The 25989-nt window shown below is 40.6% G+C and overlaps 1 protein-coding gene across 1 annotated transcript in view; it reads left to right on the forward strand.

Annotated features, from left to right (window-relative positions):
* Fam149b1 (family with sequence similarity 149 member B1) overlaps positions 1–25989 on the forward strand; it is a 44680-nt gene that overhangs the window by 8734 nt on the left and 9957 nt on the right. Inside the window, exons 4-7 of the mRNA XM_050127016.1 lie at positions 451–593; positions 2286–2402; positions 3680–3847; positions 10635–10857. Coding sequence (XP_049982973.1) covers positions 451–593; positions 2286–2402; positions 3680–3847; positions 10635–10857 — 651 coding nt within the window. The remainder of the gene's footprint in view (positions 1–450; positions 594–2285; positions 2403–3679; positions 3848–10634; positions 10858–25989) is intronic.

Genomic DNA, 25989 nt, shown 5'->3' on the forward strand with positions numbered 1-25989 from the left:
GTGTATGTCTGCAGGCCAGAACAGGGCACCAGACATCATTACAGATGGTTGTGAGCCACCATGTGGTTGCCAGGAATTGAACTCAGGACCTTTGGAAGAGCAGGCAATGCTCTTAACCACTGAGCCATCTCTCCAGCCCCTTATTGTAGCATTTTTAAGAGCAGCTTAAAATGGATAGAAAATTTAGTGTTATCCACTGGTACTCCTTCTCTAGAGAATTGTACAGATTTTTTAAATTAAAACTTTGAACTTGGCTAAAAGAAAGTCAGACACCAAAGTTAATCTGACACAAAGTCTATACATCCCTGTGGCTCCTGATTGCATAAAAATATATTTGATAGGGAAGGTATCAATGAAATGTGAAGCCCCTCAGGTTCAGAATAGCTAATGTGACTGTACAGAAGTTCACCAAAATACATTCTTAATAGCTCATCTAAATGTTGTTTCTAGGAACTTGACCAAAATGCCACTGCGAAAGTGCAGGCCATGTTCACCGCCATCGATGAGCTCCTGTACGAGCAGAAGCCGAGTGTGCACACACAGAGTCTGCAGAAAGAGTGCCAGCAGTGGGCATCCAGCTTTCCTCACCTCAGGTACCAGACAAGACTACAGTCTAGACTGTGGGCATCTCAGATCTGGAATTCTGAACATGTATGAGCTTTGGAGTTTATTTTCTTTTTCTTTTTTTTTTTTTAAGATAGGGTCTCACTATGAAACCCTGGCTGGCCAGGAACTCACTGTGTAGAGCAGACTGGACTTGACTCACAGAGATCCACCTGCCTCTGTCTCCAGAGCACTGGGATTTAAAGGCTTACCTGGCCTGAGCACGCTTTTTTGTTTGTTTGTTTGTTTGTTTGTTTGTTTATTCTAATGGACACAACTTTGATAAAATTATCTAAAGCCATGTTATATAAAACCTCAGTTGAAAGAATACTCATATTAGTAGAAGTTTTTAGACTTACCCTAATCACCAACATGCCAACACATTATTCTAATTAAGCAAACTTTTTTGTGTGTGTGACAAGTCCTCCCCGAGTAGACAGGCTGGCCTTGAACTCATTTATCTGCCTGCCTCTGTCTCCTTGGTGCAATGCAAAAGTTTTTAAGATCTACTTGTACATGTGTGAAACAAAGTCTCAGATAGCCCAGGTTTGCCTGGCCTTGAACTTTCTTTTTTAAAAAATATTTTTTCTTGGCTGGGCATGATAGTGCACACCTTTAATCACTATGAGTTTTATGTGCCTTGGCCTATACATTAAGTTCCAAGACAGCCAGAGCTACTTAGCGAGATCTTGTCGGTTTTCTGTTGTGTTTTTCTTACATGTATTTATATGTACTGCACATATGCCTGGTGCCTGTGGAGGCCAGAGCCCTGGAGCTGGAGTTAGAAACAATTGTGAACTGCCATGGAGATGTTGGAAACTGAACCTGGTTCTCTGCAAGAGCAGAAAGTGCTTTTAACCCCCGAGCACTCTCCAGCTCCAGGCATTGATCTTTACATGTGAGCTGATATCTTTAACTTCTGATCCTTTTCTACTCTTCACCTCCAAGGGCCTGGGATTGTAGACATAAGCCTTTCTTTTGAACAAAATGGCCAGAAAATGGTTTTTTTTTATACCACTGTCTACAAGTAATTCTTGTGTATTTGAAAGGACATACATACACACATTTCCTGAGAAACCACCGTAGTACCATGACTGTATGTACTGAAATTTCTGTTTAATGTTATTAAGAACATGATTCATGGGCTAGAGAGATGACTCAGCGATTAAGAGCGCTGGCTGCTTGACCTAGGTTCAATTCCCAGCACCCACATGACAGCTCACAACTGTCTATAACTCCAGTTCCAGGTGAGCCAACCCCCTCACATAGGCATACATGCAGACATAACACCAATACATGAAATAAAATAAATCATTTTAAAAGAAAGAATGAGATTCATAGTTGTCACTAATTGGCTGGCCCTTCATCCTCTTATGGGGTTGGGGGAGGTGTGCAGCGCTTGTTGATGATTGACCCCAGGGCCAAGTGTTCTACCACTGTGTTTACTTCCTTAACTTCTCGTGGACTTTTCTTTAGACTCCTGGGCAATAGCTTTATCTTTTCCATATATATTCTAGTAAAGGGGAATATACCTGAGTAATAATTCACATTTCCTCTCAAGAGTAATTCTTAACCAGTATCTGACTAAATCTCTGGGATCAGATTTGATGCTGAAATGCTCAGACTTGGCATGTGTGTGTGCCAAGTGAAGGTACTTTACTGTGTCTCTTCTTCGTTGGAAGGATTCTAGGTAGGCAGATAATCACTCCAAGTGAAGGCTATGGATTGTACCCTCGATCACCTTCTGCTGTGTCAACTTCACATGAAGCAACCTTGTCTCAAGAGAGAGACTCTACCATGTAAGTACACTGTAATGCAAGCACTTGAGTCTCCAGTGCATAGCGATGGTTCCTGTGGAGGATGATATAGCGCAGAGGAGCAAAGCCTAGATCCTGAAATGTGTGCTGGTGCTGCTGGATTTTCGAGACAGGGTTTCCCTCTAGTTTTTGGTGCCTGTCCTAGAACTAGCTCTTGTAGACCAGGCTGGCCTTGAACTCATGGAGATCCACCTGCCTCTGCCTCCCAAGTGTGCCACCACTGCCTGACTTATTTTTTAATCTAAGTAGAACATAAAATATTTACATGATAACAGAGTACACAAAAAAAACAGATTAATATATAAATTGAGGTAATGGTTTCAAACAAGATTGTCATATAACACAGATAGTAGTGTGTAGGTCACAATGGTAGTCCTGGGAGTTAAGTATTAGAAAATGGTGTTAGGTTACAGAAACACAAGCATGAAAACATGAAAAATTGAGTTTGCAGAGATAATTCTTCTGTTTTGGGCTGATTTAAGGCTTGTGACTAGACAAGGTTTCATTATGTAGCCCTGAATGGCCTGGAACTCACTATGTAGACCAGGATAGCTTCAAACTTAACAGGTATCTCCCTGCCTCTGCCTCCTGAGTGCAGGGATTAAAGGTGTGTTCCACTACAGCCATCTATATTATTTTAAATATATATTTCAATGGATCCTTTTGAGAAACTAAATTCCACCACCTAGTTACTGAAGTCAGCCCCTACCATGGTATACACAAAACAAAAAGCATACAATTAAACACAGGAGGTGCTTCCAGGACAGAGTTGACAGTGATTTCTAGGATGTAATGTCAGAGGCAAAAGCAAAAAAGTGGTCAAATTACTGTGTACAAATAATCAAAAGAAGAAGAGAATATATACAATAGGATAAAGTGTTGACAAATCGTATGCCTAATAAGGATTAATATCTACAAGGCAAATGATTTCTACAATTCAGAAAGTCAACAACAGCCTAACTGAAAGAGGACAAAGGACATGAACAGCTGGTCTCTAAAGGTATGCGAATGGCCGTCAGGAGTGAGAGAAGATGCTCAGCATCAGAAGAGAAGTGCCCCTCAGAGCCAGGTGGTGTCACCTAGCATGACCAAAGTACTGAGTGCAATCCTTCAGCACTGGAGAAAGAAAAAAACTTAAAATAGTTCAGAAAACTATTGCCAGGACAAGGGGGGGTTGTTCCAAAAGTCACGTTACTTGCCATGAGAAAGCTGTTTTGTGTTAATATGTCACTAATACTGCTTTTTCTTCCCTCTCCAAGATTTGGTATAAGGGGAAAGAAGTTAAATTTTTCATCTTCTTATGCTCATAAAGCATCTCCCAGCACTAAACCCTCTGGCTTGTCCACTGCGGAAGGGGGAGAGGTGGACTGGATAATCTTTTCTGAAGGAGTAATTGAGGAGTACCTGGCTTTCGACCACACAGACACGTGAGTACTGTTTTTTAAGACTGTTGCTTTGTTTTGGGTATCACCGTCTACTTTTATGAAACTGCGCTAAGCAGTTTTGTAACCCATAAGCAGATTTGTAACGGTCTGATACCTGTGTCCAGTCGGCTCCAGCTGTAAGCAGGTTTGTAACAGTCTGATACCCGTGTCCAGTCGGCTCCAGCATGCTCCCACACACCAGGCTTCCCTCTGTAGCTTCCTTCTTCACTTAGAAATTGCTTTTTCCTGAGATGAGAGCTTTTTTTTTTTATTAAAGATTTCTGTCTCTTCCCCACCACCGCCTCCCCTTTCCCTTCCCCTCCCCCAATCAAGTCCCCCTCCCTCGTCAGCCCAAAGAGCAATCAGGGTTCACTGCCCAGTGGGAAGTCCAAGGACCACCCACCTCCATCCAGGTCTAGTAAGGTGAGCATCCAAACTGTGAGATGAGAGCTTTTTAAATGACTTTCTCTCCATAATTTGATTTTATCATTTTACAAATTTTCACCAGTAAAAACTGAAACTTCAAAGAGTAGTTGAAGAGATGTGAAACTTCGATTATTTAAAATAAACTTTCTTGCTTTATTTTTATTACTATTGTTGTTTTGAGACAGGGTCTTCTTACTATGTAGCTTTGACTGCCCTCAAATTTATAGAAATTCGCCTGCCTCTGCCTCCCACATGCTAGGATTAAAGGTGTGCATCACCATGCCCATCGGATTCTTTTAAAGGATACATATAGTTTTATACAATTAATAATGTGTATTTATTATACATATTACCTTGATATGGAATAGATGAGAATCAGAGTGTTTAAGTAATTTGTCTGAGGCAAAGTTAAAACCAAAACCTTGTTCATCTGTTTCTAAATGCAGTAATCTCATCATATTGCATGCTGCCTCTCTGAAACGTAAACTATTTTGTTGTTGTTGTTGTTGTTTTTCAAGACAGGGTTTCTCTCTAGTTTTTGGTGCCTGTCCTAGAACTAGCTCTTGTAGACCAGGCTGGCCTCGAACTCACAGAGATCCTCCTGCCTCTGCCTCCCGAGTGCTGGGATTAAAGGCGTGCGCCACCACCGCCCAGTGTAAACTATTTTTCTAAGTTCTAGATTTAATTTTGGTAAGTGATATTTATCCAGAAAGTTGTCCATTTCCGTTAAGTTTTCCAATTTTGTGGAGTACAGGTTTTCAAAATATGACCTGATAATTCTCTGTATTTCCTCTGTGTCTGTTGTTATGTCCCCCTTTTCATTTCTGATTCTGTTACTTTGGATATTCTCTCTCTGCCTTTTGGTTAGTTTGGATAAAAGTTTGTCTATTTTGTTGATTTTCTTCAAGAACCAACTCTTTGTCTCATTGGTTCTTTGTATTGTTTTCTTTGTTTCTATTTTGTTGATTTCAGCTCTCATTTTGATTATTTCCTGCCGTCCAGTTCTCTTAGGTGAGTTTGCTTCTTTTTGTTCTAAAGTTTTCAAATTTTCTGTTAATTCACTAGTGTGGGATTTTTCCAACTTATTTATGTAGGCACTTAGTGCTATGAACTTGCCTCTTAACACTGCTTTCATTGTGTCCCATAAATTTGGGTATGTTGTGTGGTCATTTTCATTGAATTTTAGGAAGTCTTTCATTTCCCCCTTTATTTCTTCCTTGACCCATTGAGGATTCAGGTGAGCATTGTTTAATTTCCATGTGTTTGTAGGTTTTCTGGAATTGGTATTGCTGTTGACTTCTAGTTTTAAAGCAAGGTGATCTGATAAGGTACATTGGGTTATTCCAACTTTTTTGTATTGGTTGAGGTTTGTTTTGTTACCGAGTATGTGGTCAATTTTTGAGATGATTCCATGAGGTGCTGAGAAGAAGGTATATTCTTTTCTGTTTGGATGGAATATTCTATAGATGTCTGTTAAGTCCACTTGAGTCATAACATCTGTTAGTTCTCTTATTTCTCTGTTCTTTTTTTGTCTGATTGACTTGTCCTGTGGTGAGAGGGGAGTGTTGAAGTCTTCCACTATTAGTGTGTGGGGTTTAATGTATGACTTAAGCTTTAGAAGTGTTTCTTTGACATATGAGGGTGCCCTTGTATTGGGGGCATAGATGTTCAGTATTGAAACTTACTCTTGATGGATTTTTCATGTGACTAATATGAAATGTCTTTCTTTGTCTCTTTTGACTGATTTTAGCTTGAAGTCTATTTTGTTAGATATTAGGATAGCTACACCTGCTTGTTTCTTAGGTCCATTTGATTGGTATATTTTTTCCCAACCTTTTACTCTGAGATAATGTCTGTCTTTGAGGTTGAGATGCATTTCTTGTATGCAGAAGAGGGATGGATTCTGTTTTCATATCCAGTCTGTCAGCCTGTTCCTTTTTATGGGTGAGTTGAGTCCATTTACATTAAGGGATATTAATGACCAGTTATTGCTATCTCCTGTTAATTTAGTTTTCATCGTTGGTGATGTTAATTTGTGCTTTTTCTTCTTCTTTGGGATTTGCTGTAATGAGATCATCAATTGTCTTTGTTTTTGTTGGTGTAGCCATCTTCCTTGGGTTGGAGTTTTCCTTCTAATATTTTGTACAGGGCTGGGTTTGTGGCTAGGTATTGGTAAAATCTAGATTTGTCATGGAATATCTTTTTTTTGTCCTTCTATGGTGATTGACAGTTTTGCTGGGTATAGTAGTCTGGGCTGACATCTGTGGTTTCTTCATGTCTGCATAATGCTTGACCATGACCTTCTGGCTTTCATTGTCTCCTCTGAGATGTCAGGTGTAATTCTGATAGGTCTACCTTTATATGTTACTTGGCCTTTTTCCTATGTAGCTCTTAATATTCTTTCTTTACTATGTATGGTTAGTGTTTTGATTATTATGAGGCAAGAGGATTTTTTTTTTTGATTCAGTCTATTTGGTGTTCAGTAAGCTTCTTGTATCTTCATAGGCATATCTTTCTTTAGGTAGGGAAAGTTTTCTTCTATGATATTGTTAAATAAAGTTTCTGTGTCTTTGAGTTGAACTTCTACTTCTTCTATACCTTTTATTCTAAGATTCGGCCTTTTTATGTTGTCCCATATTTCATGGATATTTTGGGTTAAGCTTTTGTTAGATTTAATGTTTTCGTTAACTGATGAGTTTATTTCCTCTATTGTATCTTCAGCGCTTGAGATTCTCTCTTCCATTTCTTCTGTTGTTCATGCTTGCATTTGTGGTTCCTGATCTTTTTCTCATGATTTCTGTTTCTGTAATTCCTTCGGCTTGTGTTTTCTTTATTTTTTTCTATCTCAGTTTTCAAGTCCTGAATAGTTTCTTTTATATGTTTGAGTTCTTTTTCTTGGTTTTCTTTAAGTGATTTGCTGATATCTTTTTTTGTTTTTTCCTCCATTTCTTTAAGGTAATTTCTCATTTCATCTTTAAGAATTTCAAACATCTTCTTGAGTTTATTTTTTAGATCATTTTCTTCTGGTTCATCCATATTTGGTTGCTCAGGCCTTGCTTTTGTAGAGTCTTTAGGTTTTACTGGTGTTGTGTTGCTCTTTGGTGTAGTGTGTGATTTTACCTTTTCTACCCATCTTTTCCTCTAATAGGTGTGTTTGGGGTTGTCTGAGATTCTGTTGAATAATCTTCTAGGTGCCAGTGAATCCAAAGCTTAGATGGTTGTTCCTCATGGTACAGTGTCACAGTTCTAGTTACCCCGTCGGTTATTCCTGTTCCTGGAGGTAGCTCAGTGCTCCTGTGCTTTGGTCTGCTCCTTGGAGTTTGCTGTCTCAGGCCTACTTTGCCTAGGCTGCTGGCTTTGATCTGTTTCTGTAAATCCTGGTCTGGATCTTCTCCTGCAAAAGTCCCTGGCTTGGAGTTGGACCTGTTCTGGTGGAGATCACTGACTCTGGATCTGGTCACTGGTTCAATTGTGATCTGCCCATGTCCCGGGACTGGGTTTGCTCCTGCCTTCTGCTCTTGGCGGGGCTTGTTCTCTCTGTGTCTTAAGTAACTGGTCCCACTCTGGTTCCAGTGGAGGTTGCAGACTCTGAGTCAGGTCGTTGGCTCATCATTCCTGGTCTGCCAGTGTCCCAGAACTGGGTTGGCTCCCAGGGCTGAATTTATTCCTGGCTTCTGCTCCCGGTGGAGCTTGTTTCCTCCGGCTCTCTCTGGCTTTTGATTTTTTTTTTTAGAGACTCCTCTTTCCCTAGCCTTTGTCATCTACTTCTTCTGTCTTTTGTTTTTTCTCAAATCAGAAGCCCTCCCCTTTGGTCCTTCTTAAGTTATGAAGAATGAAGTTGACTGAAATAACATAAAATGTGGTACAAATGGCTGACGTGTGCTCCCAGGGCACCTTTCCCTTTTTCCAATGAGAGGAAACACAGTGAATTTTCAGGCAATATTGGCAAGATTTCAAAAGGCAGCCATATTACAGATACTACCAAAATATCTTCTTGTAAAGTAACTCAGTAGTTGGGCCTTTAGGATGTTCCTAACTAAAGCTGGACCTACTGGACAGGCCTATAATCACAGTTATTCGGGAGGCTGAGGCAAGGAGAATCACAAGTTGAAAGCCAGCCTTGGCTACAAAGTGAGATCAGGATAGCCTATACAACCTGGTGGAACACTGCTTCAGAATCAAAGGTTAAAAGCTGTGTTGTAGCTCAGTTGTAGAGCACTTGATCCTGCATGACTGGAAACTCCAGTTAAACTGAAAATATCGAAGGTCACAAAATAAGTGAAAATGCCCGCAGGAAATGAGTATATATGATAACTTAAGCAAATGACTTTGTAAAAGTAGAAAAACCAGGAAAAAGTAACATTCCTAACTTATTCTTTCTATAAAGAGTAAACTGAAATTTCACACATAAAAATTTGCACATGACAGATCATATCATGTAGGTTTAGAAAGCAGATATGAAAGGTTTTTTTTTCTTCTTTTTTTTTAAGTCTGGAATTAAAAGCGTGTCACCACGTTACATCTCAAAAGCATTTTAAACCCTAATACAGAATCTACAAGTCATATAAGAAGTTCTTAAGTTATGATGTTAGATGGCATTTCTGCATAGGAAAAAGAAACACAAAGTCAATAAAACTAGGCAAAAATATCTGTACCACATTTATAGAATTAATTTTTAATGTATATATCAATGAGGAAAAGACTAAGGATTAAACAGGAGAAGAACATGAACAGCAAGTTCTTATGAGCAGAACAAACATTTTATTTTTTAATTAATTTATTTATTATGTATACAATGTTCTGTCTGCATGTATGCCTACCCACCAGAAGAGGGCACCAGATCTCATAGATGGTTGTGGGCCACCATGTGGTTGCTGGGAATTGAACTCAGGACCTCTGAAAGAGCAGCCAGTGTTCTTAACCTCTGAGCCATCTCTCCAGGCCCAGAACAAACATTTTAAATATTTGAATTCAACCTTGTGGGTTTCTTCTTCACTGTTGGACTGTAGAGCCTCTTGAGAGGATGGTGGACCTTATCTTTCAAATTGCAGAGTAGATGCCCTTTACCTCACTAATTGTATTTCCAGGAATCTATTCTACAGATGTAATCACCCATGAAATGAAATAACAATTTCAGTACCTACCATAGTCAGAAGCCTGGCTAGTTGGATACATGTGGTGCAGCTGCTGGAATCCTCCAACTGTTCTCTGAGAGACAGGCTGATCTGTGCAGATAGGACAGTTGCAGACGCACTGGTAATAAAACGTGGGGTACAGTGTAACACGCAATGTAATTATTTCTCTGGAACAGTATAGACTATTTGTTTTTGGTGATGGGGACCAGGAATCAAGAGATATAGGAGACATCCTTTTCATTATGAGTCCTATACATTTTAATTTTTCACCAAATAATGGTACATGCCTATAGTTGCAGCATTTGGGGGGTGGGGGCAAGTTTGATCACCTCTGGTCTACATAGTGAGTTCTACCCAGTCAGGGCTACATAGCAAAATCCTACCCCAAAAATAACATTTAAAAATGAGAGAAAGTAAATACAGTTCAGCAAATCATCTGATCCTCTTAGTTCCTACTACTGCCAAGCTCGTTCTTCCTCCGGTAGCTGCCCTACATGACCTCTTTCCTGCCTGTTTTGTTTGGTTTTGGGAACCTCTGCCTGAAGGCGATCTCCTGTAGAAACCTAGACTATTTCTTCCATTCCTCAGTCACTTCCTGAATGTGCTTTGTTCTATTCTATGGCAGCAGTTCTCAACCTTCTCAATGCTGTGACCCTGTAATACAGTTTCTCATGTTGTGGTGACCCCCAACAATAAAATTATTTTGTTGCATCAGGCGGTGGTGGCACACACCTTTAATCCCAACACTCAGGAAGCAGAGGCAGGAGGATCTCTGTGAGCACCAAGCCAACCTGGTCTACAGAGTGAGTTCCAGGACAGCCAGAATTCCACAGAGAAACCCTGTCTTGAAAAAACAAAACAAAAAAAAATTATCTTGTTGCTACTTCATAAGTAATTTTGCTACTGTTATGAACTGTAATGTAATATCTGACATCAGCTGGAGCCACAGGTTGAGAACCACTGGTCTATGAGCACACTGTCAGCTAGCCCCCACAGCCCCAGACTATTGCTATTCCCTTTAGCAGAGGGGCATGGAGTCTCGGAAGAACCCAGAGGACTTCCGGTCTATTTCAGTCCCACCTTTCCTTTGTGGGGCACTAGGACAGCTGCAGGTACTGGGTGAAGAGGAGGGTGGAGCGGGTCACCATGCACATTTCTGAGTATAAAGGACAATGGTGGGGCTCAGGGAAGAATAATCATGAAATCTTTCCCTCTTGCTTCTATTCCAGGGAAGAGGGATTTCATGGAAACAAATCAGAAGCAGCTACAAAGAAACAGAAATTAGGGTACCCTCCCATTGCTCCATTTTACTGCATGAAAGAGGATGTCCTTGCTTATGTTTTTGACAGCGTGTGGAGCAAGGTTGTGGGCTGTATGGAGCAGTTGACACGTAGTCACTGGGAGGGATTTGCTTCTGGTAAGGATCCTAATGAAACCAATGTGAAAAATAATTATTTATGATTTACAAATCCCAGTCAGTCTCTGTGTGTGTGTCTTTGGTGCTGGCTAAACCTAGGACCCCTGAATGTGCTGGGCAAACGTTACCACCAAGTTACAAGACAGACAGGCCTTGGACTTGTGATCCTCTTGCTTCAACCTCTCAATTGATATTCTGGGGCTTTGCTACCAGGTCTAGCTCTAAAAAATCTAGGCTATATGCTTTATTAGTACAGTACCTGGGTAAGACAGATAGCTGAAACCAGTATTTTCCTATCTTCACACACACACACACACACACACACACACACCACAACACTTCTGAAACCAAGTTTGTAGGAGTAATCCACACATTCTTAATAGATTCTCACACACCATGTGAGTGTGCTATGATTGACTCTCACACTACCTAGAAGATGGCTTTAGATCCCACAAGGGTTCAGTTCCACAGCCTCTCCCACTCTAAACCTCACACCACACGTTGAAGCCTCGTGTTGAGACCTGTACTTCTACTCATGAGTCTCCTTCCTTAGGTTTGATTAATCTGCTAGAATGGTGTGCAGGACTCAGGGAGAAACTCAGGCTTGCTGGCCTAGGAAGAACACTAGAAAGGATGTAGATAAATAGCCGAATAAGAGATGCACAAGACAATGTTGGAGGAAGGAAGGGGGGTCCCCGCCACTCGAGCACACTCACTTGAGTAGTTGGGAAGCTCTTCTCAAGAAGACATTTGTTCGGATTCTTATAAAGTCCTCATTGTGTAAGCATGTTAAATAATCAGCCCCTCTCTTCACAAAAGTCAGGGGAGTATGGCTAGAAATTCCAAACCTGATTACATGTTGTTCTCCCTGGCAGTTAGCTCTCCTGCTGGCTCCCATCCTGAAATTATTCAGATTCTCCCAACCACCAGCCCTCTTCTCAGAATGCAGAAAGGCACTGTGGCTTTGAAGGTTCCAAGGGTTTTAGGAGCTCTGTGCCAGATATTAGGTAGAGACCAAATATGTTCTTTATATCAGAGTGAGCCTGATTAATGTTGGTGTGGACAGAAACTAGCAGAGAACTTAGTAAATATCTGAGGATGGGTGGAGCAGGAATGAGGCCTCATCTGTGGTCTTCAGACAAGTACAGAGCTTGTACTTTCTCCTCCAGCTGTGAGAAAAACCATGTAAGTGGCATGTGCTTCTTAGTCTCAGTGAAGAATAATTAACAAACAGATACTTCACACTAGGTGTGCAGTCGTTCTGTGTATATGGTCAGCACAGTGAACACTCCCACAAGTTCATGCCCTTTACAAGCCCTCTTGCTGTCATAATACATTACGTCCATTGCCAAAGATGCTTCTGCTGAGAGAAGCCAGATGGAGTATGTGGTGGCCCCCAGAGGCTCATAGGCAGTGGCACTATTGGAAAGGATTGAAAGGATTAGGATATGTGGCCTTGTTGAAGTAGGTATGGCCTTGTTAGAGGAAATGTATTTCTGGGGGTGGACTTTGAGGTTTCAAATGCTCAAGCCAGGCCCAGTGTCACACTTTCTTCCTGTTGCCTACTGATCCAGATGTGAAGTCTCAGCTGCCTCTCCAGCACCATGCCTGCCCACACACTGCCATGTTTTTTGCCTTGACAATAACGGACTAAACCTCTAAACCTGTATGTCAGCCCCAGTTAAATGTTTTTTTTTTATAACAGTTGCTGTGGGCCAGGCAGTGCTGGCACACGCCTTTAATCCCAGCACTTGGGAGACAGAGGGAGACAGGTTTCTGTGAGTTCAGCATCAGCAGCCTGGTCTACAAAAATGAGTTTCAGCCAGGACTGTTACACAAACAAACCGTTGTTCATGGTGTCTCTTCCCAGCAATAGAACCGAAGACAGAGATTGGTGCCAGACTGGGGTATTGTTGTGAAAGGTGTGACCTTGCTTTTGTTTAGAAGAATGTGGACTTATTGGGCCATACTGGTAGGAACATGGAAGATAGTGGAGCTGAGGGTGATTTGAAGTGTGGGGGCCTGGCTCAAGAGGTTTCAGAGAAGAAATTTTGGTAAAGAATGTATTTGGCTGCTTTCTGTGCTTGTCCCCCAAAAAAAAAAAAAAATCTGCCTGAGGCTAAATTGAAAAGTTTAATGGATTAACAGCTTTGGTAGAGATTTCCAGACTGCCTAGTATTGACTGTGTTGCTTGGTTATTATTGGCCACATTTACACAGATCTGTAATGAAAAGGAGCAAGCTGAGCAAGGAAAAATACAAAATGTACAGTTTGAGAAGAAAAGGAGCTCCAGGACGTGTAAAAAGAGTAAAGAAAAGCCTGCTGCTAAGTGGAATAAAGGGAGTGGTGGCCTCTGGATAAGACCCTAGCTAGCTAAGCTTTCAGTTTGTGAAAAGGAATGAAAGAAAAGCTTAGAGCCACCCTAGCACTTTGGAGGCAGAAGCAGAGAGACCTCTAGTTCAGGCCTGGTCTACAGAATGAGTTCTAGGACGGCCCGCAGTGAAGGAAACCCTCAGTAACAGAAAGCTGGTGAAAATGAATTTGAATGAGGGGGCCACATTCCAGTTCCAACAAGCAGCAGAATTTAGCAGCTTGGGCCAAATGGTTCTGGCCTTAGAGTCAAGGAATGACTAAGAAAAGCTGCTGAGGCCGGGCCTGTGCCAGGGCTGTCCCTGATGGAGGCCTGGAGAAGCCATTGCATGAGGCTGTGAAGGAGAAGCCTGGATTGCCTTGGAGATTCCAAGATGTTGGAAATGCCAGAGCCATAGGAAACCTGCTGAGGAGAGCTGCTAACAGGGCGCGTGGAACCAGCCCAAGAGACAGAAGTGTGCTGCAGTCAACAAAGCTGAAAGGCATTGGAGATCTGAAGAGCAGTTTGACATCAGACACAGAGATGCAGAGTTTGGAGTGTGCCCAGCTGGTTTTAGTCTTGCTTTGGTCCAGTATTTCCTCTCTATGCTCCCTTCCTCCCTTTTGGAATGGTAATGTATATTATGTGCCATTATATGCTGGAATTATGTGATCTGCTTTTTCATTTTGACTTTACAGGGATTGCCATGAGTATCAGAGACTTTGACCTATGAATAACGTCGAGAGAATAGGGACTTGGGAAGTGGAACTGAATGTAGTTTTGTATTATGAATATGGCTACAAGCCTAAGAGGGCCAGGGAGTAGATTGTGGTGATTCGAATGAAAATGAACTCTGTAGACTCATAGGAGGTGACATTATTTGAAAGGATTAGGATATGCGATCTTGTTGAAGTAATGTGGCCGTGTTAGAGGACGTGTGGCACTGGACGTGGGATTTGAGATTTCAAAAACTCAAGCCAGGCTCAGTGTCACACTTTCCTCCTGATGCCTCCTCTCCAGCTCTGTGTCTGCCTACACACTTCCATGTTTCCCACTATGATGATAACGGACTAAACCTCTGTACCTGTAGGCTAGCCCCAATTAGATGATTTCCATTGTAAGAGTTGCTGTGGTCATGGTGTCTCTTCACAGCAATGGAACACTAAGACAGAGTACATGCAGTCTAACTCCATTTACACCAACATCCACTAATGTTAACGATCTGTCAGATTCTTCCACAAGAGCATAATGATTTTAGATTTATCCATTTCACTTTTTATATCTGTAATTCCTTTTATTTCTGGATATTATTTCATTAAACCACATTTTATCAATTCATGTATTGATGGACATTTCAAATGCTTTCCACTATAGCTCTTACAAACACTAATGTACAAGAATTTAGAGGTAAATATTTTCATTTCTCTAGGCAAATCCCCAATACTAGAACGACTGCTATATAAGTATTTTGTTACAAATTATATGTTTTTCTTTAGCACTCAAATTATTCCAGACCTCACAGCTTTAAATAATACTATTGTCTCACACATTTGTGAGTCAGAAGGCCTAGAATAACTTAGCAAGTCTTTTGTTTAGGGTCTCACAAGACTGAGGTCAAGGTATTTGGCCGGCCAGTTCTGATTTTTCATATGGAGGCTAAACTAGGAAAGGGTCCAGTTATCCTTTTGTGTGTGCTCAGAAGTATCTGTTCCTTGTGGCTGTGATTTTTGTGGCAGCTTTATTTTTCAAAGTCAGCCAGTCAAAAACAATTAAGGAATAGTTCATTTATAATAATATCAAATGACTGAACTGGACTGAAATGGACTGGAAAGATGGCTAAGTGGTTACCACCAGTGGCTGTTCTTCCAGTGAGGACCTGGGTTTGATTTCCAGCACCCACATGGCAGCTAACAACCTCTGCAACTCCAGTTCAGGGAATCTGACACCCTCTTCTAGACCCCACAACATTACCTGCACTTATACATGGATACATAAAGATAAATATCGTCGTGTCTTTGATTACCCTCCTCTTCCTTTTATACTGCCAGCTTCCTATTCTATTAAAAATGTTTAGGAATAAAATTAACTCTAGAAATGAGAGATGTGTGCCATAAACTACAAAGACCATATGAGCTTACAGAAGACCACAACCTAAATGAAGAGACCCAGGAAAGACAGCCTGCATTTCATGGACTAGAAGACATGCTGCTGAGGTGACGTACTTCCAAGGAGATCCGGATGACCACCTGCCTGAGCTGGGGATATGGTCATAGAGAACATAGTACAGGGCAAAGTCTACAAAAGAAGAAAAGACAAAATGGGAATTCAGCTGCATATTTCGTAGAGATGGGCAAGCGGATCCTAAAAGTCCAGAACTGCAACTGTTGAGGGACAGTTAAAACAGTATTGAAAAGAACAAAACTAGAGAACTAACTTCCTGATTTGAAAACTCTTAAAATGCTGCTTTGATTAAGACTAGCAAAGGACAGATACATCAGTGTAGGACAATTTCAGCAGGATAGCCAAGATTAGTCAGTCAGGTGACATCTTGCCAACAAATGTGGCTAGAGTAAATAGATTTCCACACAGACAAAAGTGAAGTTGGACCCTGACATCTCACCTACAAGAGTCAACTCAAAAGTGGATGAAACAGGCCAGCGAGATAGCTCAGTGGCTATAGGCACTTGCCCATCAGACCCAACAACCCGAGTTTGGTACTCAGACCCTATAGAGAGAAGAAAGAACCAAATCTAACAAGGTGTCCTCTGCGTTCCACATGCACACGATGGCACATGTACATCTGCACACATACCAATAAATGATAAATGTAAACATTTAAATAAAATGTTTTCTCTTAAAAATGAAACACTAAATTTGAGTGAAAATGATGAAATCTCAAAAGAAAGCATATAATAGATTTTATGACTTGGATTTGACAGTGAATTCTTAGGACATCAAAAGCATGTATAACAAAAAAACTAAGTTGGGTTTCATCAAAATGTAAAAGTTTGTGCATCAAGAGACATTCTCTAGATTGACACAGGTCAAAATAATTATAACCACCTTTCCAGATTGGGCTCGGTAGAATGGCTCCCGCATAGAAGGGTGGCGGGAAGAAGGGCCGTTCTGCTATCAACGAGGTGGTGACCCGAGAAAACACCATCAATATTCACAAGTGCATCCATGGCGTGGGCTTCCAGAACCATGCCCCTAGGGCACTCAGAGAAATCTGGAAATTTGCCATGAAGGAGATGGGGACTCCAGATGATACCAAGCTCAAAAGCCGTCTGGGCCAAAGGAATAAGGAATGTTCCATACCATATCCGGGTACATTTGTCCAGAAAACGTCATGAGGATGAGGACTCACCAAACAAGCTCTACACATTGGTAACTTACGTGTCTGTTACCACATTCAAAAATCTACAGACAGTCAATGTGGATGAGAACTAACCTACTGAATCTCAAAGTTGGAGAACTGCCTTAAAAAATAATTATAATCATATACCAGAGGAGATAAAGAACTACAACTTAATAAATACAACCCAATTTTTAAAACTGAGCAAATGCCTTCAACAGATATTTTTCCAAAGAAGATCTATAAATGGTCAAAAGTCACATGAAAAGATGGTGTACAGCAATTAATCATTAGGGGAATTCAGATTAAAAAGAGAGAGATGCTGTTTCATGCCCACTAAGGTGTGTGTATGTGTGAAGGGGGGTTACTAAGATCTAGTGAATCCTATTTTTGAGAGAAACTGGAACACTCATGAATTACTGGTGCAAATGTAAGATATACAGCCTTTGTGGAAAGTTCCTAAAATGTTAAAATTACCATATAACACAGAAACTCCTCTACAAAGTATATACATAACCAAGAGAACAGAAAAGAGTTTACACAAAACTGCATGTTGTAGTAGTAGTATCAGAAATAGACCAAAAGTAGAAACTCAGGTGTCCATGGGGTAATGAATAAACCCAAATTTGGTGTGTGTGTGTGTGTGTGTGTGTGTGTGTGTGTGTGTGTGATGTATGAAATAAATTGTGTGTACTCTAAAACTCCTGTGTTGAAACTATAATCCTTGATGTGTTTTGGAAGCATTTAGGGAAGTACCAGCCCCCTGAACCAGTAGATTTCTTCTAAGAAGGTGAAGAAACACCAGAGAGCTTTCCCTTTCTACGCATACACAGAGAAGAGGCTGAATGAGAACACAGTAAAGTAGGTGGCCATCCATAAGCCAGAAAGAGAAATCTGAGAGGTCAGCCCTGGTGGCATCTAGAACTGTGAGAAAATAAGTGTTGTGTACACCACCCACCTCATATTTTGTTAAAGCAGCCCTGACAGACTAATACACCACACAGTAGAATACTATTTATTCATAAAAAAGAATTAATTACTGAACCATTATTACAACATGGATGAACCTTGAAAATATACTAAATGGAGACAGACACAGAAGGCCACTTAAAGAATTATGTATTATTTAGTTTATATAAAATATCCCAAGTAAACAAAACCAAAAACAGACACAAAGTAATTTAATAGTTGCCAGGGGACGGAAGAAGGGACTTGGAGTGGTGGGAATTTTCTGGAATGACACTGTGGTGATGATTGCACAGCACTGAGTGCAGTGAGAACTGGCATACACTTTAAAGTGCTTTATGAGTCTTACCTCATTACCAAAACACTTATAGCCTGGGGCTTGGAAGGTTAAGTTAAGTGGCTAAGAACCTTTGCTGCTGTTACAAAGAATTCAGGTCCCAGTAGCGACAGGGTGGGTGGTTGAAAATCATCTGTAACTCTAATTCCAGAAGATATGATGCCATCTTCTGGCCTCCATGAGTACTGAATGCATGTGGTGCACACAGAAATGTAGGCAAACACTTAATAAACACATAAAATAAAAAATAAAATCTTTAAAAGTCTAGCCTAAAGAGTATGTGGGTTTTTTTATCTCTCACATGGTTTTCTTTTTTTTAATTGATATTTATTGAGCACTACATTTTTCTCTGCTCCCCTCCCTGCCGCTCCCCTCCCCACTTCAATCCTCCCCCAAGGTTCCCATGCTCCCAATTTACTCGGATCTTGTCTTTTTCTACTTTCTACTTCCCATGTAGATTAGATTTATGTAAGTCTCTCTTAGTGTCCTCATTGTTGTCTAAGTTCTCTGGGATTGTGGCTTCTAGGCTGGCTTTTTTTCTTTCTTTTTTTTTTTTTTTTGCTTTATGTTTAAAAACCACTTATGAATGAATACATGTGATAATTGTCTTTCTGTGTCTGGGTTACCTTACTTGAAATAATGTTTTCTAGCTCCATCTATTTTCTGCAGAATTCAAGCTGTCACTATTTTTTTCTGCTGTGTAGTACTCCATTGTGTAAATATACCACATTTTCCTTATTCATTCTTTGGTCAAGGGGCATTTAGGTTGTTTTCAGGTTCTGGCTATGACAAACAAAGCTGCTATGAACATAGTTGAGCACATGTCCTTGTGGCACGATTGAGCATCCTTTGAATATATACCCAAAAATAGTATTACTGGGTCTTGAGGAAGGTTGTTTCCTAATTTTCTGAGAAATCGCCACACTGACATCCAAAGGGGTTGTACCAACTTGCATTCCCAACAGCAATGCAGAAGTGTTCCCTTTTCCCCCACAAACTCTCCAGCATAAGTTGTCATCAGTGTTTTTGATCTTGGCCATTCTTTCAGGTGTAAGATGGAATCTCAGAGTTATTTTGATTTGCATTTCTCTGATGGCTAAGGATGTTGAACATTTCCATAAGTGTCTTTCAGCCATTTTAGATTCTCTGTTGAGAGTTCTCTGTTTATGTCTGTACTCCATTTTTTTAATTGGATTATGTTTTCTTTTGGTGTCCAATTTCTTGAGTTCTTTGTATATTTTGGAGATCAGACCTCTGTCTGATGTGGGGTTAGTGAAGATCTTTTCCCATTCTGTAGGCTGTCGTTTTGTCTTGTTGACCATGTCCTTTACTTTACAGGAGCTTTTCAATTTCAGGAGGTCTCATTTATTAATTGTTTCTCTCATTGTCTGTGCTGCTGGGTTATATGTAGGAAGTGGTTCTCCATGCCAATGCGTTCAAGTGTACTTCCCACTTTCTCTTCTGTAAGGTTCAGTGTGGCTGGCTTTATGTTGAGGTCTTTGATTCATTTGGACTTGAGTTTTGTGCATGGTGATAGATATGGGTCTATTTTCATTCTTCTACATGTTGATATCCAGTTATGCCAGCACCACTTGTTAAATGTGCTTTCTTTTTTCCATTTTATATTTTTTGCTTCCTTGTCAAAAATCAGGTGTTCAAAGATGTGTGGAATGATATCCGGGTCTTCTATTCAGTTCCATTGGTCTTCCTGTCTGTTTTTATGCCAATACCAGGCTGTTTTCAGTACTGTAGCTCTGTAGTAGAGTTTGAGGTAAGGGATTATGATGCCTCCAGAAGTTCTTTTATTGTACAGGATTGTTTTGGCTATCCTGGGCTTTTTGCTTTTCCATATGAAGTTGAGTACCGTTTGAAGAATTTTGCTGGGATTTTGATAGGTATTGCGTTGAATCTGTGAAAAGTATGTTTTGAAAGATTGATTTATTTATTATGTATACAGTGTTCTGCTTTAATGTATGTCTGCAGGCCAGAAGAGGACACTAGATCTCATTATAGATGGTTGTGAGCTACTATGTGGTTGCTGGTAATTGAACTCATGACCCCTGAAAGAACAGCCAGTGCTCTTAACCTCTGAGTCATCTCTCCAGCCCCTTGAAAAGTATTTTTTTAATTCTTTGTACACATATCTGCTAGTTAATTTGTATTTAAATTTTTCTCTATTCTACCAACAGTTTGCCTCACAGTACTTTGAAGATGTTGTCTGTGGTCCTCTCCTTTAAATATGTTGTCTCTGGTCCTCTCCTTTGTGCTATTTCTAACAAGAAGCCTGATGCCATTTTGTCCCAATCTATGTTTTCACTTCTGGCCTAGAACCATCCTTATAGACAAGGCTGGCCTCAAACTCACAGAAATCTACATGTCCATCTCCCTGGACCTGGGATTAAGGACACATATCACCACACCCAGCCTCCAGCTACATGCAACATTTTCTTCTTATTGCTGGTTTCAAGCAATTGATGATGTATTTTGCTGTAGTTTTCTTCCTGTTTCTTCTGGTTGGAGGCAGCTGGGTTTCCTGCATCTGCGGACCCAGGAAGCTTCGTTTGGAGTTTTCAACCATGTTTTTTCTTCACATGCGTTTGTTTCTCATTGTCTGTTAGGATGCTAGTTACTCAGAAATGGGTTTGTCGCATCACAGAGCCTTCAGATAACTTGGGCTTTAAAAAACTTTTTCTTAGGTCATTCTCTCCGAGAAACTCATACCTCCGTGGGTATGTGTACAACTATGCTTTTCTTATGTCTGTCTATCTGTAATAGCCTCTGTCGCCTCTGCTGCTTAGTATCCATGCTTAAGTCTATATTAATAAATGTATTATTTTTTAATAAACTCCAATGTTGATTTATATTTCTTCTTTTTCCTCTTTATTTCATTTTCTTTTTTGTTTTTGTTTGTTTGTTTGATTGTTTGTTTTTTCCAAGACAGGGTTTCTCTGGATAGCTCTGGAATTAGCTCTATAAACCAGGCTGGCCTCAAAATCACAGAAATCCACCTGCCTCTGCCTCCCAAGTGCTGGGATTAGAGGCGTGCACCACAACCACCTGGCAATATCATCAATCTCTGCTGTGATGTTAAATATGCTATTGTTTATCCATTCTGTGATCTTGATACTTCCATGTTTCCATTTAGTGTTGTGAAAAGGGGGAGTAGCATTTAATCACATGCCTGCAATGCCAACACTCTAGGCTGAAGTGAGAATTCTGAGTTGAGGACCAACCCTGGCCATACAGTAAGATCTGACAAAAAGGAGGGATGTAGAATAGCTTGGGAACCTGTTCCTGACTTTGGTTTTGCTTACTGATGCTCTCTTCAATTTGAGTTGATAGTTTCCTGTCCCATGTCTTTGAGTCTTTGATCATGGAAACAAACTTAGGTAATTGCAAAGCATGTCTCATTAGTTTATATCTCCAGGATTTGCTCTTTTATTATCCATTCTCCATTGTGTTGTAGCTTCCCCAGGCTGAGTATGGTGGTGCACACCTTCACTCTCAGTAGTGAGGGAGTGAAGACAGAAAGATCTCTGTGAATTCAAGGCCAGCTGGAGATAGAAAGTGAACCCTGTCTCAAAAAAATTATAAGAATGGATTATACACCCTTCTGCATGTTTTCTTTCAACATGAATGTTAAATTATTATGTTTGCTTATAACAGTTTTTGTTGCTGTATAGTATTTGTTATATCTATTGCTAATGACTATTTGGGTAGCGTATGTTTTTCTGCATAGAATACTATTAGGAACATCTCCATGTGTCTTTGGGGGAACATTTATACTGGATAAATACTTGCATAGAATTGGTGGGTCATGTGATAAACTATGCCAATGTTAGTGACATCTCCCCCCAAATTTTTCTAATGTGACTTTACCTATGTACACTCTCGGGTAGCGTGAGTTCTAACGAGAGGTTTTTGAGGGCTAGCCCCAATGCTCTCTCAGGGTCCAGAAAGAAATCCATAGCCAGCGAAGGCTAGGGATCTGAGGGTAATCCATATTTCTTATGCCAGTTTCTTTATTTTTCTGTTTCTATTCTAATTCTCCTGTCCTTCTAATTCTTCCTAGCTTCTTCTTCTAGCTTCTCTGTAGCTTAAAAACTCTCTTTCTCCCAGAAGCCTTGAAGTGATAAAGAAATTACAAGAGTTGCCTCTAATTGGTCAAAAGCACATTTCTAGAGCAAGTGATAAGGAGCTGAGCTGTTTGCCATGGCAACACAAGGGTCCAACCAAGGTTACAGGACTAAGTCCGTGACCAGAGGGTGGAGGGTACAGTACCCAGTAAGATAAGTTTTGAGACACAGGTCTTTTGTTAACAGACTGGCAAGCAAAGAATTGCCATGGTTTTCCTAGGGTGCTTTGTGTAATAACCTTGGTTGGACTTCTGAGACTCTGACCTTGTGAATAGCTGTAAGGTTTTACAGTTGTGATCTATTTTTAAAAAGCCTTTAGTCTAGATTGAACTTGCTCTGGGGTAAAAGTGGGCTAATTGTATGCAGTTTGTGTTAGACTGAGGAGAAATTGTAGACACTTAAAAGCCTGCTCTGTTCCTTTTAACTTTGACTATTATCAAAAAAATAACAGTCTTCAGTCTTCATGGGACAAATACATTCAGTTATGAAGTATGTCCCAGTATTTTCTATATATCAAAATTATGCAGCCAAAATAAAAGTCATCTTTCTGACTATCCACAGATATATGAGCCCATAAGACTGAGAGATGCAATCTTGAGATTACATATACACATCACATGAGACTACACACTACAATGCAGGTATTGGGGAGACACCAGCTGCTTTAGCAACCATGAGCAGCACTTTCCAGAGTCGATGGTCCTGCAGACCTTGTCTGGGCAGTGTTAGCCTCCACCAGATGACCATTCCTCTGGTGGATTGACATCTGAACACTAGTTGTCACCTGCAATAAGTAATTCTCACGGCTCCTGACAGAGTTCTAGTTGCCCAGCCTTTGCTATATTTGATGTTGTCTATGTGTGTTCCCTTCTGAAACCCAAGAGAACAGGACTGATACTTTTCATTAAAATTGGTCAGGCCAGTGAGGGGGCTCAGCAGGTACAGATGCTTGATTGGAACCCCCAGTCTCATGAGGTGGCAAGAAAGAGTTGATTCCTTACATTGCTCTCTGACTTCTCCACACATGCGCGTGCACACCTGACAGCAAAGCTCATATTTGCTTCCCCAACCCCCATAGACACAAACAAAAGCAAAAATCAAGTGGGTATCTTGTAGTGGTATACACCTATAATCTCAGCACTTGGGGGAAGTGGAAGGATGAGGAATTGAAGGTCAGCCTAGGCTACATAAAACCCTGTTTAAACCTAAATAATTAATTAAATACAATGAAGTGGGTTTTTATGAGTGTTCTGAAGATACAACAAATGTTAAGTCTGGGGCTGAAGAGACAGCTAAGCAGTTAGAGACCTTGTTCTTGCAGAGGACCCAGGTTTAACTCCCAGCACCTACATGATGGCTTACAACCATCTATAACTCCAGTTCCAAGGATCTCGCATCTTCTGACTAGTCTTTCCTTTTTGAAAAAAGATTGTTTTTGTTTTATTTTTGTGTGTTCACATATTTGTCTGCATGTCTGTCTGTGCACCATGTGCGTGCAGTGCCTGCAAAGGTCAGGAAGGTGGTGCTGGACCTCAAGACTGCAGTTACAGACACTTGCAAGCCATCATGTGGCTGCTGAGAATAAAACCTGGATCCTGTAGAAGAGCAGCCAATGTTCTCAACCTCCTTTCTTATACAGCCCAGGATCATGACTGCCTGGGGGTGACACCATCCAACTTGGGCTGGGCCCACCCACATCAAGAAAATGCTGCAAAGCTATGTGTGTAGGCCAGACAGATGGAGGCAGTTCCTCAACTGAGTGCCCTCTTTCCAGGTGACTCTAGTGTTGACAAAAAAAAAAAAAAACAAAAACCTAACCAGTACAGAAGCCAACCTGCAATTTAGTCATGTGACATTCTGTTATGTTTGTTATGTTTTGTTTTTCTATAAACCAAAAGTATATCAAAGTATATAAAACTGAGTAATAATTCTTTTTTATTTCTCTTCTTTGTTTGTTTGGTTTGGTTTTTCAAGACAGGGTTTCTCTGTAGCTTTGAAGCCTGTCCTGGAACTCTGTAGACCAAGCTGGCCTCAAACTCACAGAGATCCGCCTGTCTCGGCCTCCCAAGTGCTGGGATTAAAGGCATGCGCACCACCGCCCAGACATACCCAGTATTCTCATATTTTACAAATGCAGATGCTTCAGCATTTGCTGTGCACAGAATTTACACTCCCGAGTGCTCACTTGCACTCTGGGCCATCTGTGCAAAAGATGTGCAGAGCTAACTAGAGCTCTCAGAGGCTATACAGCTTATGTTGGCGATCATTTTAATTCTCAATCAAGATGGTTTTTGAAATCTAAATTAGGAAGAAAATACTTAGCTTTAGATTATTATCATGTTTTTAACTAATGGGAGCCAAGCTTCACCACCCATTGTCTCTGAGAAGTGACCACCTCTGAATTAGACAGCGAACCAAATGAAGAGAATGGGAATGATCTAGAGACTATGGAGACAAGAGTTCATACTGGTTTTATCCAAAAACATGATTTATCCTCCAGTTCATTTTCTTTTTTCCCCCCTCCGGTTCATTTTCAGTTGTGTCTAATGATAAAAAAGCTCAGAAGTCCCAGTGATGAGGTTCAGAGGGTAAAGGAAGCTTGCTGCCAAGCCTGACAACCGAGTTTAGTCCCCAGAACCCACTTGGTGGAGGAGCAAGCTGACAGGTTGTCCTCTGACCTCCATACAAGCACCATGGTACATGTATGTACACACATACAAATAAATAAATTGATGCAGAACTTTGAATCTTACAGGGCAGTGATGGCACACACTATTAATCCCAGCACTCAGAAGGTAGAGGCAGACAGAACTCTGTGAGTTCAAGTTCAGCCTGGGCTGAGCTACAGACCAAATTCCAGGACAGGCTCCAACACTACATAGAGAAACTGTCTCAAAACATAAAAGAATTAATCCTAGTTCCATATATACTAAAATTTGGCAGTTATGACAGTAATGCTATGAACATTCTTGCATATTTCATGTCATACACATGTTAAGTTTTCTCTGTGCTTACCAAGGTTCACTGTTCACTATGTTGGTCTTCAATTGTTTTGTATACTAAAGATGTTTTTGTGTTTATTGTTGTTATTGTTGTTTTGCTTTTTTTGTTTTTTTGAGACAGGGTTTCTTTGTGTGGCCTTGGCTGTCCTGGAACTCACTCTGTAGACTAAGCTGGCCTCAAACTCAAGAGAACCAGATCTGGTCTGGGATTGAAGGTGTGGGCCACCTTTGTCCTTTAGATTTATTTTTATTCTTTTGTGTGTGTGTGTGTGTGTGTGTGTGTGTATGTGTGTGTTTGTGTTTGTGTGTGTGTGTACATGTACCTGTGTATACTGGTGCTACAGAGGCCCCTTAGAGTTGTAGGTTCAGATGGTTGTAAACTGCCTGATGTGGATGCTGGGAACCAAACTCTGAGTCCTCTTAGAGAACAGCAAGTGTTCTTAGCTTCTGCATCATCCCTGCACCCTAGATTTTCCTCCTAGTTCACCATTTCGTTAACTTTACACCAAAGCTTAAATCTCAGTTTAGAGGACTTTGTAGAGGGGGCTGGAGAGATGGCTCAGCGGTTAAGAGCACTGCCTGCTCTTCCAAAGGTCCTGAGTTCAATTCCCAGCAACCACATGGTGGCTAATAACCAACTGTAATGAGGTCTGGTGACCTCTTCTGGCCTTCAGGCATACACACAGACAGAATATTGTATACATAATAAATAAATAGATAGATATCTAGATAGATAGATAGATAGATAGATAGATAGATAAAGGCCTTTGTAGATCTATTGTGTTCTTTTTAAAAATTGCTTCTTTTTATATTTTCAGGTCTTTTAAGAAAAATGCTAGCTTTACATTCAGTGTCTGTCTATCCCAATTTTGGAAGTCTTTCCAGAACTGGCAGTGCTATTCCACTTGCTTTTTTTCAGGGTGCTTGATCTCCATATAGAAACTATGATTTTAATGGTTTCTAGTTTCAGTGCACTTTCCTAGTGCTTTGACTCTTTAATATGATTACTCACGTTGTGACC

The sequence above is a fragment of the Alexandromys fortis genome, unplaced genomic scaffold, assembly GCF_014885135.2.
Source record: "Alexandromys fortis isolate MF-2015 unplaced genomic scaffold, M_Fortis_MF-2015_v1.1 scaffold_233, whole genome shotgun sequence".
NCBI lineage: Eukaryota > Metazoa > Chordata > Mammalia > Rodentia > Cricetidae > Alexandromys > Alexandromys fortis.